Source organism: Nomascus leucogenys, chromosome 24, assembly GCF_006542625.1.
Source record: "Nomascus leucogenys isolate Asia chromosome 24, Asia_NLE_v1, whole genome shotgun sequence".
NCBI lineage: Eukaryota > Metazoa > Chordata > Mammalia > Primates > Hylobatidae > Nomascus > Nomascus leucogenys.
This window is the reverse complement of record NC_044404.1, coordinates 9,463,424-9,479,835: the sequence shown is the minus strand read 5'-3', so window position 1 is coordinate 9,479,835 and position 16,412 is coordinate 9,463,424. Positions and strand designations below refer to the sequence as shown.

The following is a 16,412-nucleotide window of genomic DNA, read 5'->3' as shown; positions in this document are numbered from 1 at the left end:
TAGGAACAGTTTAACTGAAAAGTAGTGGTTTAATTACCACCATTTCACAGCATAAAAGTACACATAAGGTTTTGAAGTTTGCATTTGATAATTACTCTGTTAGCACTCAGACTTGGGGAGATGATATTTCTTCCTTGCAAGGAGTTATATAACTCAGTTTCTAACTAGACAATGAAGACTTGATTTCCAGTTTATTCTCTGGACTGGCTGGAAGATATTTGGATGGAGAAGAACTCGGAGCTATCTTTCAGGGTTATAAAACAGAATGATTTTGAAGTCTGCAGCAGCTATCCCCAAACTAGATATTTGGCATCATGGAGTGTAAGCTTTTTAAAGATTGCAGTTGGCATTTAGGTCAGGATTGGTGGAGGCTGGCTGTTGTAGAGACGATCAGTTTTGTCATGTTTTACTTCTATTATCTCCCAGTTGTCAGGATTCTAAGTGCTGTGGCATCTGATAACATGAACATATGGATTTCCAACACCCTTTTCAGTGTTGTTTCTCTAACTTAGCTTCTGTAATCATTAAGGATGGTCCATTTTTATGTTCTCTCCCCTGAATTTACTTAGTGCTTCTTCTTTTGCCCTTTGAGTACATTTATAATATTTGGCTATAGACTTTAAAAATTTTTCTTGGCCAGGCGCGGTGGCTCACGCCTGTAATCCCAGCACTTTGGGAGGCTGAGACGGGCGGATAACGAGGTCAGGGGATTGAGACCATCCTGGCCAACGTGATGAAGCCCTGCCTCTACTAAAAATACAAAAAATTAGCCGGGCATGGTGGCGGGTGCCTGTAGTCCCAGCTACTCAGGAGGCTGAGGCAAGAGAATGGCATGAACCCAGGAGGCGGAGCATCGCGCCACTGCACTCCAGCCTAGGCGACAGAGCGAGACTCCATCTCAAAAAAAAAAAAAATTTCTGTAAGTTTCCTCCTGCATTTTCCCTTTTTGATGAACAAATTATACATTTTCAAGGAATAAAACTGAAAAATGTGGACAAGTAAAAGTTAAAATAGAAACTACTTAACCACTGTTAACATTTGTTGTATGGTCAGGTTTTCTTAGTGAACTTATATGGAGTTAAGCTATTCGCATTTTCTTAATGTGGTTCTTAACATGTCCTGAATTTACTTCCATGCCAGCAATTGTAAATCTGAACTGTTCTGACTGCTTTGTATGCCATTCATGCTGAGATTCATAACCTGGGGTATATGGCCAACCAAGGAGAATTTAAGGGATTGTGAACTTGGATGAGGAAAAAATTGCATCTTTATTTTTACCAGTTCATCAAATTTCAGATGACATTCAGCATTCACTTCATTTATGAAGCTAGATGATAAACACAGCAATACTGGCAGTGCCTATGACATCAGTATAAATTATAGGTATTCTCCTATCACATCACATGGAAAAAAATCTCAAAATAATGTTTATATTCCGCATTACTTTGAAAGTATGGAGGTTATTAAGGGAATGACCTCTAGTAAATCCTGTTATTTAATGAATCAACAAAAAAGTACACATATTATTGTATTACAAGTTTTTTTATATTATGATAAGTATTTCAATATATGTTGCTTTCGTACATTAAAAAATTTATTTGAGAACAGGTATATAGAACGCTAAAGTCATCCATGGCACAAAAAAATATGAGATGCTCACACACTAATAGCTATATGCCACAGTTTAACTAGTTCTGTGTTGTTGGACTTGATGTTTTCCAAATATTCTCCGTTCTAAACAGCAGTGATAAATTTATTTCAGCTCACTTTCCTAAGGAATGGAGTTACTGAGTTAGTATGTGTGGACATTTAAAGATTTTAAATGTATTACCATTACACTTCTTTCTAACCAGCCCTGGTGTATTGTAGGGCTTTGGCCTATGAAAATGACTGAATTTGTAGTTTTGAAATTGAAGAAATGTCCTTATGTAAATTTAATGTCAACAAAAAAGAGAAATTGGAGAAGTGTTGTGTCGATAGAACAGGAGACTTTGTATAATCTTTGAAGGGTAAATCTTTGCCATCATGAGTGGATCAGACACATTTTTGTGCTCTTCTTTTGGTCCCCGGGTTAAGGGTGTGGAAAGGAGTTAGAGCTGTGGCATCACAGAGGATATCGTCCTTCTAGTATGAAGTAAAATGTGGATATAATCTGAGAATTTAGGATAGTATGATTTTGGTCAGCTTTAACTTTTATAAATAATACACTGTTCTAGAAAATTTGTTTATCAGTAGTCCCTATATTTTTGTGGAAGAAGCAGTCATGTATTCTCTCTCAAGTCCTGATCAAACCTGTACAGAAGTGGAGTAAGAAAGAGGGGAGACTGAGTAGTGCCAGCAGACACCATCCACCTGCCCTCACAAAGAATGCCAGGCAGTCTGCAGGAGAAGTTAACATCGCTTATTCCTACTTGTGCAACCTTATATAGAGTCATGCTAGGAACTTGACTTCACTGTAAAGTCTCTTAGGGGAGGAAGTTGTGACTTTCTCTGCCGCTAGGGGTTGATTCATAATCCTAGCAGAAGGTAATAGTTTAATCAACCTATTTTGATCATTCTAAATTAAGAGCTCTGTGTTCTACTTTTTAATGCATCATCTGTTCCTAGCTTTTTCTGTTTAAAAAAATTAGAATATTTTCCCCAAAATGTGTGTTCTGGATGCCACTAGGGCATCTAGAAATTTAAATTTAATGGATGAAATTTAAATATTTTGCCTGATTTAAAAATAATTTATAAAAATATTTGAGTATAGTGGCCGAAAATACTGAATTGTGAATCAGGAGATGTGGATTCTCAGCTTGGTTCTTGAGCTACAGGCAAAGCTTCTGTTACTCCATTGTATGTGGCCTCCATCTCTTTGTTCTCCCACGCTCCATCTCCTGCTCCACCTCCAGCCCACACATTTGCCTTCAGACTGCTAGGAAGAGTAAGAAGAGCAAGTCTTCCACTTTTTAGGATTCAGTTTCCAGAAGTTGAAATATTATAGGTCTGCTTATATTTCATGGCTAGGACTTTGTTGCATGACCGAGTTAGCTGTTAGAGAGGCTGGGAAATGTCTTTATTCTGAGGGGCCATGTGTCCAGCTGAGTACCAGATGTTATGTTTTTTATTTTTTTATATTTTATTTAATATTATTATTGTTATTATTATTATTGCTTCTTTGTTTCTGAGATGAGGATTCACACTGTTGCCCAGGCTGGAGTGCAGTGGTCATTATAGCTCACTGCAGGTTTGTACTCCTAGGCTCAAGTGATCCTCCCACCTCAGCCTCCTGAGTAGCTGGGACTACAGGTATGTGCCACCATGCCCAGCCTTCTTAATAAGGAAGAAGGGGAGAATAAATATTGGGCCCAGCTAGCAGTCCCTGTTTCAGAGACAAAAAAATAAGTAACCATTAAAATTGTTGAAGACGGCTGGGTGCGGTGGCTCACGCCTTTAATCCCAGCACTTTGGGAGGCTGAGGTGGGCAGATCACCTGAGGTTGGGAGTTCAAGACCTGCCTGACCAACAAGGTGAAACCCCATCTCTACTAAAAATACAAAATTAGCCGGGTGTTGCGGTGCATGCCTGCATTCCCAGCTACTTGGGAGACTGAGGCACAAGAATCACTTGAACCTGGGAGGCGGAGGTTGCAGTGAGCTGAGATCGTGCCATTGCACTCCAGCCTGGGCAACAAGAGCGAAACTCTGTCTTAAAAAATAAATAAATAAATAAAATTATTGAAGACATACAGTTGTTTCCATGTCTACCTCTTATATTAGATTGTGAACTTGTCAAAGGAAGGACAGTGTTTCTTTCGCCTTGGCATCTCCAGCACTTACATGGCACGTTAGTGGTGCCCAATCAGTTTGTGTGTGAATGTTTTTATGAGATTATGATTCTTTTCCTTATAGAATCTTTTATATTCTTTATTTTTTATGTAACCTTGACAAGACTTGCCTATAAGACAAAGGGTCTTTCATATACTTTGTTTAGAATGGGGAAGTCTTAATTTTTCCTCCCAAAGTTCTCATACATTTTGTCTTAGCAGATGTTCAAAACATAATTTTTCCAAGGTACAAATTACAAAAGGAGCATGCTAAAGCAACACTCTCATTAAGTGTTACATTGGCCTACAGCAGCTGCACTCATTTGTTGAATGAAGTCTGTTGTGAATACGGTTTCATATAGAAAGCATCCAGAGCCTCTTATGGCTTCAACAATAAACAGAAACTCTCTCCTCATTTTAGGAATCAGGAAGCATTTAGATACTTTAGATACTTTGAATACTATGACCTTGCTGAAATCTGTGCTAATTTTGACTATGAAAGTGACAGGTGGACAGCAGATTACCAGACAAAATCCCTTACACCCATAGAATTCTTTTTATCCTGAGTATATTGTATATTTCATAAAGCAAAATCACTATATCATAAGGAGATGGATGATTGCAATCATAAGGAGATAAATGATTGGAAATTATTGTGTAGGTGGAATTATTTTTTCAAAATATCTGTTGAATATTTGTAAAATGACATTTGTAATTCACAGTGGGCTGAAGATGTTTTTTTTTTTTTTTTTTTTTGAGACGGAGTCTCGCTCTGTCGCCCAGACTGGAGTGCAGTGGCGCAATCTCGGCTCACTGCAAGCTCCGCCTCCCGGGTCGCGCCATTCTCCTGCCTCAGCCTCTTCGAGTAGCTGGGACTACAGGCGCCCGCCACCACGCCCGGCCAAGTTTTTTTGTATTTTTAGTAGAGATGGGGTTTCACCGTGGTCTCGATCTCCTGACCTCGTGATCCACCCGCCTCGGCCTCCCAAAGTGCTGGGATTACAAGCGTGAGCCGCCGCGCCCGGTCTGCTGAAGATCTTTAATGGAAAAATGAGGTCTCAGTATTTATTGTCATAGGAAAGTGTCTTGATGTTTTAAATTATTCTTAAAGTATCTTTATTCAGGCTGGGCGCGGTGGCTTACGCCTCTAATCCCAGCACTCTGAGAGGCCGAGGCGGGCGGATCCACAAGGTCAGGAGATCAAGACCATCCTGGCTAACACGGTGAGACCCCGTCTCTACTAAAAATACAAAAAATTAGCCGGGTGTGGTGGCGGGCGCCTCTAGTCCCAGCTACTCGTGCGGCTGAGGTAGGAGAATGGCTTGAACCTGGGAGGCGGAGCTTGCAGTGAGCTGAGATCGCGCCACTGCATTCCAGCCTGGGTGACAGAGCGAGACTCCGTCTCTAAATAAATAAATAAATAAATAAATCTTTATTCTTTGGCTTCAATTAGAAGAAGTAAGACCTGCCCAAACAACAGCAACGACAACAAAAACCTGAATGAAAACAAGAACGATTTAAGGGAGAAAAGGAGTAGGTATGGGTAGATTTCAAGAGTCAGGGAACAGGTTTCATTTGCCCTTTCAAGTTTATATAAACTAAAGCAAACAAATTTGAAGCCTACTGACACTGTAATAGATTTCAAGTAAGCTAGTAGAATGTAGTGGGGTGTATTAGATGTCAACTATAGTATTAGTAGCATTTTATCAATCAGCCAATAAAATAAGAGCACAGTCTTCTGTGCCTGCAACTTTGTAGAAGATGTTTTGTAGTGGTATGGTACTGCAAGATAAAAAAAGTAGAAAGGATTTTAGCCCTTGATCCTTCATTTTGTGGGGAGAAATTACTCTCATTCAGGGAAGTGATATGTTAGTAATAGGCAGTGAGTGGGCAGATAACTGAATAGAACAGGTTGTAAGTTGGTGGCATTTGGGTCTTGAAGGTTGGGCAGGATTGTGATAGGACCTGGTTGGGGAAGAGCAGTTGCAGTAGCAGCAGCGTGAGGATGGGCATGGCTTGGTCTTGATTGGATGTGTCTATAGGAGAGGAGAAACAAAGCCAGGTGAGCAGGCTTTGCTTGCTGAATGAAAAGGGTGTCTCTGTTTTTCCTTTACTTCTCATCTGTCATTCTGTGACCCTGGTGGTTATAGTTTGGGCAGCAAATTCTGGGTCCTTACCTTATTACTATTTGGGTGTTGATTTGATAAGTTCATTTCTCTTCCTCTTTTCTTTCTTTGACAGAGTCTCACTCTGTTGCTCAGGCTGGAGTGCAGTGGCACCATCTCTGTTCACTGTAGCTTCTGCCTTCCGTGGTCAAGCGATCCTCCCACCTCAGCCTCCTGAGTAGCTGGGACCACAGGTGCACGCCATCACACCTGGGTAATTTTTTTTGTATTTTTTTGTAGAGACAGAGTTTTGCCATGTTGCCCAGGTTGGTCTTGAACTCCTGGGCTCACATGATCCACCTGCCTCAGCTTCCCAAAGTGCCGGGATTATAGGCCTGAGCCACCGTGCCCGGCCAGTCAGTTTCTTTTAAGGTGCATCTTTGCCAGCCTTTTTCTGCTTTAAGCATGTCTTACACAGCTGTGTGGATGTTTCCTCTTCCATGAAAGAGTAATCACTCAAGAAGAAAAATCACTCATGGGATTGTTGTGATTTTTAGTAAACAACACTCAGAAGTACATTTGTTTGTGTGTGTGTGTGTGTGTGTGCATGTCCGTGTTTAAGAGACAGGATCTTGCTTTGTTCCCCAGGCTGGCATGCAGTGGTGCTATTATAGCTCACTGCAGCCTCAACCTCCTGGGCTTGAGTGATCCTCCCACCTCAGTCTCCTAAGCAGCTGGGACTACAGGTGCCTGCCACCATGCCCAGCTATTTAAAAATTTTTTTTGTAGAGGTGGAGTCTCACTATGTTGCTCAGGCCGGTCTCGAACTTCTGACCTGAAGTGATCCTCCTGCCTCCACCTCCCAATGTGTTGGGATTATAAGTGTGAGCCACTAAGTTTGGCCATAAGTAAATTTCTCTTAAACAGAATATCAATCTCAGAAGCAATTCAGTATATATTAATATATGCCATGTGCCTTGTTTGTATATTTAAATCCATATGGGATATTTAGTCTACTTTTAATAAATTTCACTTAATGTTGACATTGTAACTGATTTGAAATATGTAAGAAAATCATCCAAGAGTAAGTTTTTAAAAATGTCTTTTAATCTTGAATTTTGCTAACTTAAATCCGTATTAGTAGAACATCTTTCCAGAATGGTAATTAAACTTTTATTTTCTGACATTTTGGTTGTATTTAAGTCCTAACTTTCTGGAAAGTTGGAGGTAAATATTTGAATGGGAAAGAATATTAAATGAATATGTACATTAGCCGTACAAGGAAGGCCTCCAAGAAACAAGATGCCTGTGAAGTACAGGAAAATAATTGGTGTGGGAAATTTTGTAGCTTGATGCTTGAACTGTGGAACAGTTGCATTTACAGAACTGAGAACTGCAGACTACAATTAACTGTCATTAATTTCTTTGTACAGCAAATGGAACATATTTCTATTCAATCAGGAGCCAGGCTTGAATGAGTTTAAATAGATGAAATCTAAATTATACTGACAGTCTGTTAAACAGTAGCAGAAAACCTGTAAAGAAAATGGATTCACTGTGATACTAGTTTATAATAAAATCATTTGCCAAATAAGAATTATAACGCAAGCATTGTGAATTGTCCAGTGTATTTCCAGTGAGCCCTGTAAATTGGTTGAATCATTTATTGTAAAGCCCAGGCTCCTAATGCGTTGTTTTCTGAAAAGGAGCAAGCAGTGTTGCTTGAAATCTGCTCTGCAGGATGTGACACCGGAAGATCAGACGAGCAATTTATTGTCAGCCATACGGGGAGAGAAGAATTTTCACCCAGCCTACCTGTCACTGATGATGTTTTCGTATAAATACTGGGCATAGTGTTCTAGAAGTGTTTGGACTCTTTGCACTGATTTCTTGAATGTACATTATTTCAGCCATATATCAGTTCTCATCATTAAGTTAAGGATCTGTCAGCATTTCCATTAATAATCATCCTCTACTTAGTAGGGTTCAGAGCATAGTTTTTTTGGGGGAGGGGATGAGTCGTTAAATTGAGGATAGAGTTGTCACCTGCATTTTTAAGCTTTAGGAAATTAGGTACCCTGAAGTATCAAGGGGGCAGAAAGAGTGAGTGAAGCCTGGAAGTTCTCTTCCTTTGTGTCTGTGGTGCCACAAACACTACTTCAATAGGTAGATGGCTGTCACTGAATTTCAAAATAGATTTCCCCCCTTAGATTACTTTTATTCTCTTATGGCACATAAGCTATATATGAACACAAGTTTTAAACTAGTATAGAGATCCACATCACTTAACTGCAACTTAGGTGTTACATTGGCTAAATTCACTTTCACGATAGGGACTCAACCAACACAGCTGACAAGGGGTGCTATTTAAGGAATGTTTTCAGAATAAAATAAGGAGATGAGAGTGTTTACAGTGTTCTTTGCTTGGGTAATATAAGTGTCCAACCATGGCTAATATTTAGCATATCAGTATAACTAATAAGATTGCTGCTACTGGCAGGATAATTTTGCTTTTTCTTGTTCCACAGAGTTCACAAGTTTGTGTAGCATATGATTGATTTGGAAAGGGGGGGTCATGCTGCAGCAGTTAGTCCAAAACATCCACATCACTGTTATTTTTTTTTTATCATTTTTTTAAGAGACAAGGTTTCATGCTGTCACCCAGGCTGGAGTGTAGTGGTGGTACAATCATAGCTACTGTAACCTCAAACTCCAGGGCACAGGCAGTCCTCTGCCTTGGCCTCCCAAAGTGCTGCAATTACAGGCATGTGCCACCATGCCTGGCCCAGCATTATTTTTTAAAGTTGGGAAGATAATTATCTGAGATCAGTTTTTAAGTTTTCAGTACATTGGGAGATTTCCTGACTTCTAAAGGAGAAAAGAGAAATGTAGGAATTTTCAACAAAATCCCTTTTAGTTTATTATGACCTGTTCCGCTCAACTTGTTTTTTCTCATAATTTAACTGTCCTTGTTAGCAATGAGGATGAAGACAGATGAATGTTTGCTAGAAGTATTTAGTGTTCTGTGTTCAGACAAAAGCCCATGTAGGCTTTCCTTGTAGCACTGCTTGGGAATCTATAGACATTTCAATACATGGAATGTAATTATTATGATGTTTAAAAAAGAGGGAAACAAAGATATATGTTATCCTAGATCTTTTCCCACCAAGTTTAGAATCTTTAAGATGATGCAGCTGATTTTGCTAACAGTTGATAAACACAGTAAGGGTAAGGACTGGGAAGGCTTCATTTACGGAGGTGCACTTTTCCCAATTTTTGTTTCCTTTTCCATGTATGTATGTATGTGTGTATGTATGTACGTATGTATGTATGAATGAGTGACAGGGTCTCATTCTGTCACCTAGGTTGGAGTACAGTGGCTGGATCATAGCTCACTGCAGCTTTGAACTCCAGGGCTCCAGTGATGCTGTCACCTGAGCTTCCCGAGCAGCAGTCCTTTTCCCTTTTGAATTCTCCAGTGTTACAGTCAATATGAGTACCCCTCACAGCAAAAGATTCTGGCAGAAAACTAAAGTAGGTTACCTGGCAATCGAGTTATTTCCTAAAGAAGTATTAGGATACAGCATTTGTTTTGTTCAAATTGATAGAGCGTAGCAACTTTCTTGCTAGGATCTCTCTCTTTTTTTTTTTTTAACCATGTCTCTGTTCAGTTTGTTTGTTCCTCATATAATTTTTGAGTGTTTACTATGAAGAACAGTGCATTGTTTATATAGAGTTGAGGAATGGTGATGGGTTTGGCTGTTTTATGGTTTGGGAGACTAGAACTGAGAGGGTTTGTTGGAGGACATGCAGTATGCCAGAGACTCTGGATTGGAATTTGGGTACCGGGATTTCAGTGTTGTTTCCAGCATGCACACACACATAACATATACACTCTTTGTGCATCTTGGAAAATGGAGGACATCTGTTTTAATTGTAGAGAGATACTTGTGGATTTTTTATTCTGCGATATTAGACCAACATACTGTACCTCATTGACCATTACCTCCAAGCATTGAGGGTGAGGAGTCATGTAGAGGAGAAATAGAAAGCAGAAGAGCGGTGCAGTCCTGAGAGTCAACTTCCCATGTTCACCGCTGTGCCACCCAGCTTGGTCTCCGAGAAATCGCTTTGTGAGAAAGTCTTTGTTCATGCATGCTTTTTACAATGGGGTTTTCTATTGGAAATTATATCAGAGTGGCACTGCCATGCTTTGCAAAGGGATGAGAAGGTATTTCAAAGATAATAGGCGGAAACACATTGATAGGAAAATTCTTTATGAGGTGGAGCAGTGGCTGAGCATTGCCTATATATGTTGTGGCCACAGCTTTAGTACTGGCGTGTATGGCACTGCTTGCTAAATTAGTGGGTGAGGTTAAGTGTCCACTCTGCTCTGTAGGAGGCTGTCAGAAAAGATGCTGACAGGTTCTTTGTGTTTCATAATGACAAACTGCCTAATGCTTCAGACTGAGATTTTTACCCTTGAGGGGACTGTGCTTTTGCTATATTTACATTAACTTGCTGATTTGCTGAGGGTTGAAAAAGCAGAGAGGGCCTTCTTTGCCTTGAGAATCTGCCTTCATGTTTTGGCTGACTTCCTTCCCCAGCTTAGCAAATGCTCTGTTGTTTACAGATGGCACAATAGATCTTTGGACATGAAGCTATGCTGAGGTTGTGAGAAACAGCCAGAAATACCTCTGTTCAGTATCATTGCCCAGATTACGGATTTTGTTGCTCCCTGTTCACAAGGATTTGAGGTCACTTAATCCTGTGATCCATTCCCAGACAGAGGTTAGGTGTTAAGAGAGTAGGTCTCAACCTAGACCCATGGTTTCATTTCTAGACATCCCTAGTAAAGACACATTAGTTATCATGTGTTGTTTGGAATAATTGATATTGATGGTAATAGCCTCACTCATTTTTCTGGCCCATTACAGGCATGCTGATTTGAAGATTTAAAAAATATATATACTTGCCCTGCAGAAACCGTTTGCTCAATTCTGGTAAATACATGTTTTTATATGGGTGATTCTGAAAATGTGCATTATGCATTTAGTGGATCTCATCAGCTTTGTGCAGTTCTTTCAGAACTGCTAGCTTTCTAATAAAAAAAGAAGTACATGCAGTGCTTGGGGGCCACGGGAGATTTTCAGGTTGAGAATCATTTATCCTACTGACTAAAACCAATTTTATAACCAGCTTCAGACATCCTGTGCACTCATAAATTGCATGAAAATCTTGCCAAATCATTTTGACTTTAAAAGATTACTGGGCATATATTCCAACTGAGATTTTAACATTGCTCTTGGCTACGTTCTTATCTTTCCCTTTTCAAATAAAGCACTTTATTTTTGTGCTATAAACATTTATATAAATTATTTTCTTAAATAGCTGCTTGATTAATGAGCCAAGGGGAAATACTTTTTATATGAGAATTTGGCTTTAATTGAACCTTGTTTTGAATATTTTTAAGAGTAATAGAAAGTAGAATTTTTTTCTGCGAGACTTGAATTCTAAATTGTGTTTATTTTTTGTTGGATCATCCTAATATTTGTCAGAGGGTTATAAAGAAAAGTTTGACTCTACAATAGGTCGTCATGCTTTGATTTTAAAAATGAATTAGACAAATCAGGTCAAAGCAATGTATTTTTTTTCCCCATTCCTATGGCAAGTTTTACATAGTGTGAAACATTTTTAGTTCTTATTACCCCAATCTTAGCCATTCTGTGTTTCACGACTAGGTATGTAAAGTTTGTTTTTTTTTTAACAGCCATCCTCCAGTGGCTTACAAAACTGTAAGTTTTGTCACTTAATTTTGCAGTGAACTTCTCTAACTTTTTCATATATGCGTTTCAAAGTACTAATAGAGATCACTTGATGCACTCACCCATTTTACAGATTATTAACCTTGTATATTGGACTGTCTGATATGAATTTTTAGCTTTGGATCAGTTTGAGTTGCCATGGTCGTTTTTTTAAACAAAAAGAGGTGGCTTTTAATCTAATGAAAAGTAATAGTGGTAATTCCATATGTCCAGTTGAGGATCTCTCTCATGCTTATCCCTCATGGCAGCATTTCTCAGGCCAGGTGTGTGAGGCAGCTCCAGTACAACTGCTGAGAAGTGTTTAGGCAAACAGATGTGCTTGGCTGCTCTTGACATACCAGCATGTTCCTTTCCTTCCTTCTCTAACAGAGCTATATCCTAGTGTATTTACAGGCAGTCCTTTTCCTGAATGTAACTTTGCAGTGGGAAATGAAAGAACATAGGTTCTTTTTCCTTTTTCTGGAAAGCTTTTTTGTATATAAGTAAGCTTTATGTCTCAGTAAGATGGTGTGTAGTAATGATCCTATGGATTATTTAAAGTATATATAAATAAAGCTTTTCTTTGTGTAAAAAGAAAAACATTATACATAGTCTTTGCTTTCCAAGCGTCTCCCATTTATTTCAGGATTTTTTTTTTTTTTTTTTTGAGACAATTTCACAGTCGCCCAGGCTGGAGTGCAGTGGTGTGATCTCGGCTTTCTGCTATCTCCGCCTCCTGGGTTCAAGCAATCCTCCTGCCTCGAACTCCTGAGTAGCTGGGATTACAGGTGTGTGCCACCACACCCAGCTAATTTTTGTATTTTTAGTGGAGTTGGGGTTTCACCATGTTGGCCAGGCTGGTCTTGAACTCCTGACCTCAGGTGATCCACCTGGCTTGGCCTTATTTTTTATTTTTTTTTAACCCCCACACTAATGGCAGACATTCGTCCTTGGTGATTACGGGGAAGGTAGAATTGAGTACATTTCTCTGAGCCTACAAGATTGATAGTAATTGTTAGTGGACAGTGCAGACCACCTTACTGCCAAATAACTTGACAAGGAATGTAAATTGTTAATGTTACGTAAAAGAAGGGAGGTGTTGCCATTTAGTTACAGAGGAGCCATGAGAAGTTACTCCATATGGAACTGATAGCTAATTCTAAGGTTGGTGTGATCAGGGGCTAGTAGAAGGAAAGATGAAAGAGTTTTGCAGACTGGGAGCAGAGTTGGGGTTTCTTGTAGTGAATGCAGCCTAGGGGAAGATGGGGTGTGGGGTGAGACCAGACCATTGAATGCAGTAAGTTTTTTTGTCACTTGAGCCTTAAGAAGGTAGAAGCAATTAATTAGAAAGGGACCTATTAGTTCTGAAGCCAGTGAGTAGTAGCTGTAAGAGTTAAAGAATGAGGAAAGAAATGTGAAAAGTGGCTTAACAGTCAAAGACAGGTTCATTTTGGAGAATAAACCTGAGAGGGGCTTCTGGCTGATTTTGGTCAGGAGCACTCTTTATTACAGACTAAGAGTATTACTTAAGGGTTTAGGGCAAGAGAGCTCATCACAGGCTTGGAATGTTTCTGTGTGGAGGAGAAGTTTATTGTGGGGTTGGAATGTTTTGGGGTTGACATCTCTCCAGCCAGAAGGGAGGTTATCTCTGGGCTGGCATGTCTGTGGTCAGAGAGGGGTTTATCTTAGGGTTGGAATGTTTCTGGTTGGAGATGTCATTTGTGGTTTATGGTCACGATATCATTAGCCATTAGGCTGATGCCCTTTGGGTTGGATTTAGGCGGTTTTTGATCAAGGGGAACTTTAAAATGGTGGTGCTTCTCCAAGATGGTGATGCTCCTGCTCTGTCAGTAGCTAGGCTATGATGGTGTTAATGTCATGAAATATGGTATGTAGGAAGCGACAGAAAGGAGAGGGCATGTTGAGTTGAGTAAGATGAGTAAATAATTGATAACTAGAGATCTGAAATGCTGGCGGTGGGTATAACAGGGACTGAAACACAGGAAACTAAGAACTTTGGGTTGTTCCAAAATTGTGTAATTTGGAGCTACAGTTTTTATCTAGGGAATTGAGTTTCTTTACTGTTTTTACTTGAATACCAAGGTAGGAGTATGAAAGAATGATCTGCTGTGGTGGGAAGAATTCTCTTGCTTGTCCCTTAAGATGATTAGCATGTTAAGTTGATGTTGCCTGAATGCTGAAGCAGAGTTATTTAGCATCTGGGACCTTGGAACAAGATAGGGAAATCTTAGTCAACAGTTCATTCCTGTGCTACTGTTTTACATGGATTCAGGGATGAAATCTCTGTTGAGTCCATCTTTGAATAGAGAAATCAGTTGGGGAATTCTGAATGCCTAAATAGTTGGCATTGAGATTTCTTCTTTTTCTGGAGTGCCTTTGGGTAGGTACAAAGATCCTGATGTTCTGCAGAAAGTTTCTTGGAATGTACTCATTTGTGAGGACTTTCTTCATGATCATCTTAGTTGGTCTGTTGGGGCTTGTGATGACTCCCAGTTGCTACTTCTGTGCTTTTTCTTGGCTCTCAGCGCATAAGACAAATGAGGCAGTAGAGGAAGTTGCCTGTGTTGTCAAGCATCTGAATTATTCTAAGACACACTCATTCTGAAGGCTCCAGAGGAAGTATAAAATGAGTGGCATTATGGGCTGGCCATGGTGGTTTATGCATGTAATCACAGCACTTTGGGAGGCTGAGGCAGGGGGATAGCTTGAGCCCAAGAGTTTGAGACTAGCCTGGGCAACATAGTGAGGCCCTGTCTATGCAAAATGAATGAATGAATGAGGCATTATGGTCACTCTTCCTAGATTTGATTGACTGTGCCTTTACTTTTCAGTAAATAATACGTAGACTTTCCTGACCTAAGCTTTATGATGATCTCAGATTGTGATATGGGGGTAGGGGGAGGTTAATTCTCTCTATATCCACTGCTTTCCTTAAAATCATTGCTTTTTATTTAAGTGTCTTAACATGGCATTTTGAAAAGCAACCTTGGCCAAGCATGGTGGCTCATGCCTGTAATCCTGACACTTTGGGTGGCTGAGGTGGGAGGATTGCTTGAGCCCAGGAATTGGAGACCAGCCAAAAAAAAAAAAAAAAGCAATGCTTTACACTCCAGTCATTGAGAGCATCAAAAATTATTTTCCAACCACTGCCATGTCAAATGTAATTTAAGAAAGCACCCTTCTTCGCTGAAGAAAATGCAATTTGGTTTACTTTATTCCATCTTTGATTAGTGGCATTGGTTTTGTTTACGATTAGAAAATAAAATGTGTTTAGGGTACAATGTAATGGCAAATTGTCTATAAGAGATTAGTTTTCTTTCTCTTTTTGATTAGTTGAGAAGGTCATTGTAATAGCATGTTCAAGCTAGTCATCTTTGTGTATTTCATTTATTTCCTCACAAAATATTTATTACAAATACAGTAGCACGTTTCTCTTTTTTGAAGACATGTGAGCATCTATCTGAATAAGATACTCAAGATTTCATCTTGATGTGTGATCTTGAGCAAGCGGTTTCTTTTATCTAAATGTCTTCATCTGAATATGGATAATTCCTTGGAATCCTCCCCTTCTTCTTCAGGGACTCTGAAGAAAATAATTTAGGCTTCATCAGATTCTTTAAATTATTAGAAAAATAATCAGAAAGAACCAAAGGGCTGTTTTCCTTTAGCCTAAAGATATTTCCAATTTAATATCATCTTTTGGAAAAAAAATTACAATAAAAGATACATGCTTTGTCATTTATTTATGCAGTGGCTTTATGGGCCCTGTCTTTGTTCCTTAAAGGTAAATGCCATTGTTTTAAAATTTCTTTTTCTTTTAAAGACTGTGTGTATATCGAGAGTCGGAGGCCAAACACACCGTATTTCATCTGTAGCATTCAAGACTTCAAACTGGTAAGCGTTTTTAATGTGCTGTTCACTCTGCTCTGTATTCTCTCTTTTTCCAGTTTCATTGGCTGTCTCTTATTGTTACTCCATCGCTGTTGACGTGGTTACCAGTTCACCTTTTGAGTGCTAACTGCCTCGTGGCAGTAGCACTGAAATGAGGGTTACTAGTTCCATCTTTTCAGCTTTGTAACACTTACTCTCATAATGCTTATATTGTAAACAATATTTCTGAAGTTTTTATCCCTTCAGTAACTTTTGGCAATTTCAGATAGTCCCTTGAATTTCTGAAGTAGCTTGTTTGTTCTCAGCCATTGTTAAGAGCCTGAAGTAAAGTCAATATAGTAAATTGATGAGTAGGGGAAATAATATAAACGGATCAGAGAATAGTTTCCAGTGGAAACCTGTCACTTCCTTCAATATTTTGGCAGCTATGGAGTATATGTTGAAATTGTTGTGGGGTTTTCCCGGGGTAGCGGTTGAAAGAAGTCTGGCTTGGGCGTGATAAAGCTGTTATGCTTTCTTTCCAGTTTTAGTGCTTGTGTTGCAGAAGTGAGGACATAGCTACTGTACTTTCTCATTAAAAATTCTTCCTGAATATATAAGTGTTGATGTTCCTCATTATGAAATCACTTTTTTAGGGCCAGTGGTTCTCACACTTTAGGCTTTGGATCCCTGGATGTCTGCAGAGATTTGGCAGAGGTCTGCAAATAAACATGCTAAGCTTTATATAAATAAATTGAGACGTGAGACACGTCTGGACAACGGTTTTTCAGCCTGTTTTCAGTA

General features: G+C 39.4%; 1 protein-coding gene across 3 annotated transcripts in view; it reads left to right on the top strand.

Moving 5' to 3' along the window:
* Nucleotides 1-16,412, top strand: part of RERE (arginine-glutamic acid dipeptide repeats) — a 462,172-nt gene that overhangs the window by 177,968 nt on the left and 267,792 nt on the right. For all 3 annotated transcript variants that reach the window (XM_030805464.1, XM_003274304.3, XM_030805463.1), the window contains exon 3: nucleotides 15,562-15,632. In XM_030805464.1, the coding sequence (XP_030661324.1) occupies nucleotides 15,562-15,632 (71 nt within the window). The remainder of the gene's footprint in view (nucleotides 1-15,561; nucleotides 15,633-16,412) is intronic.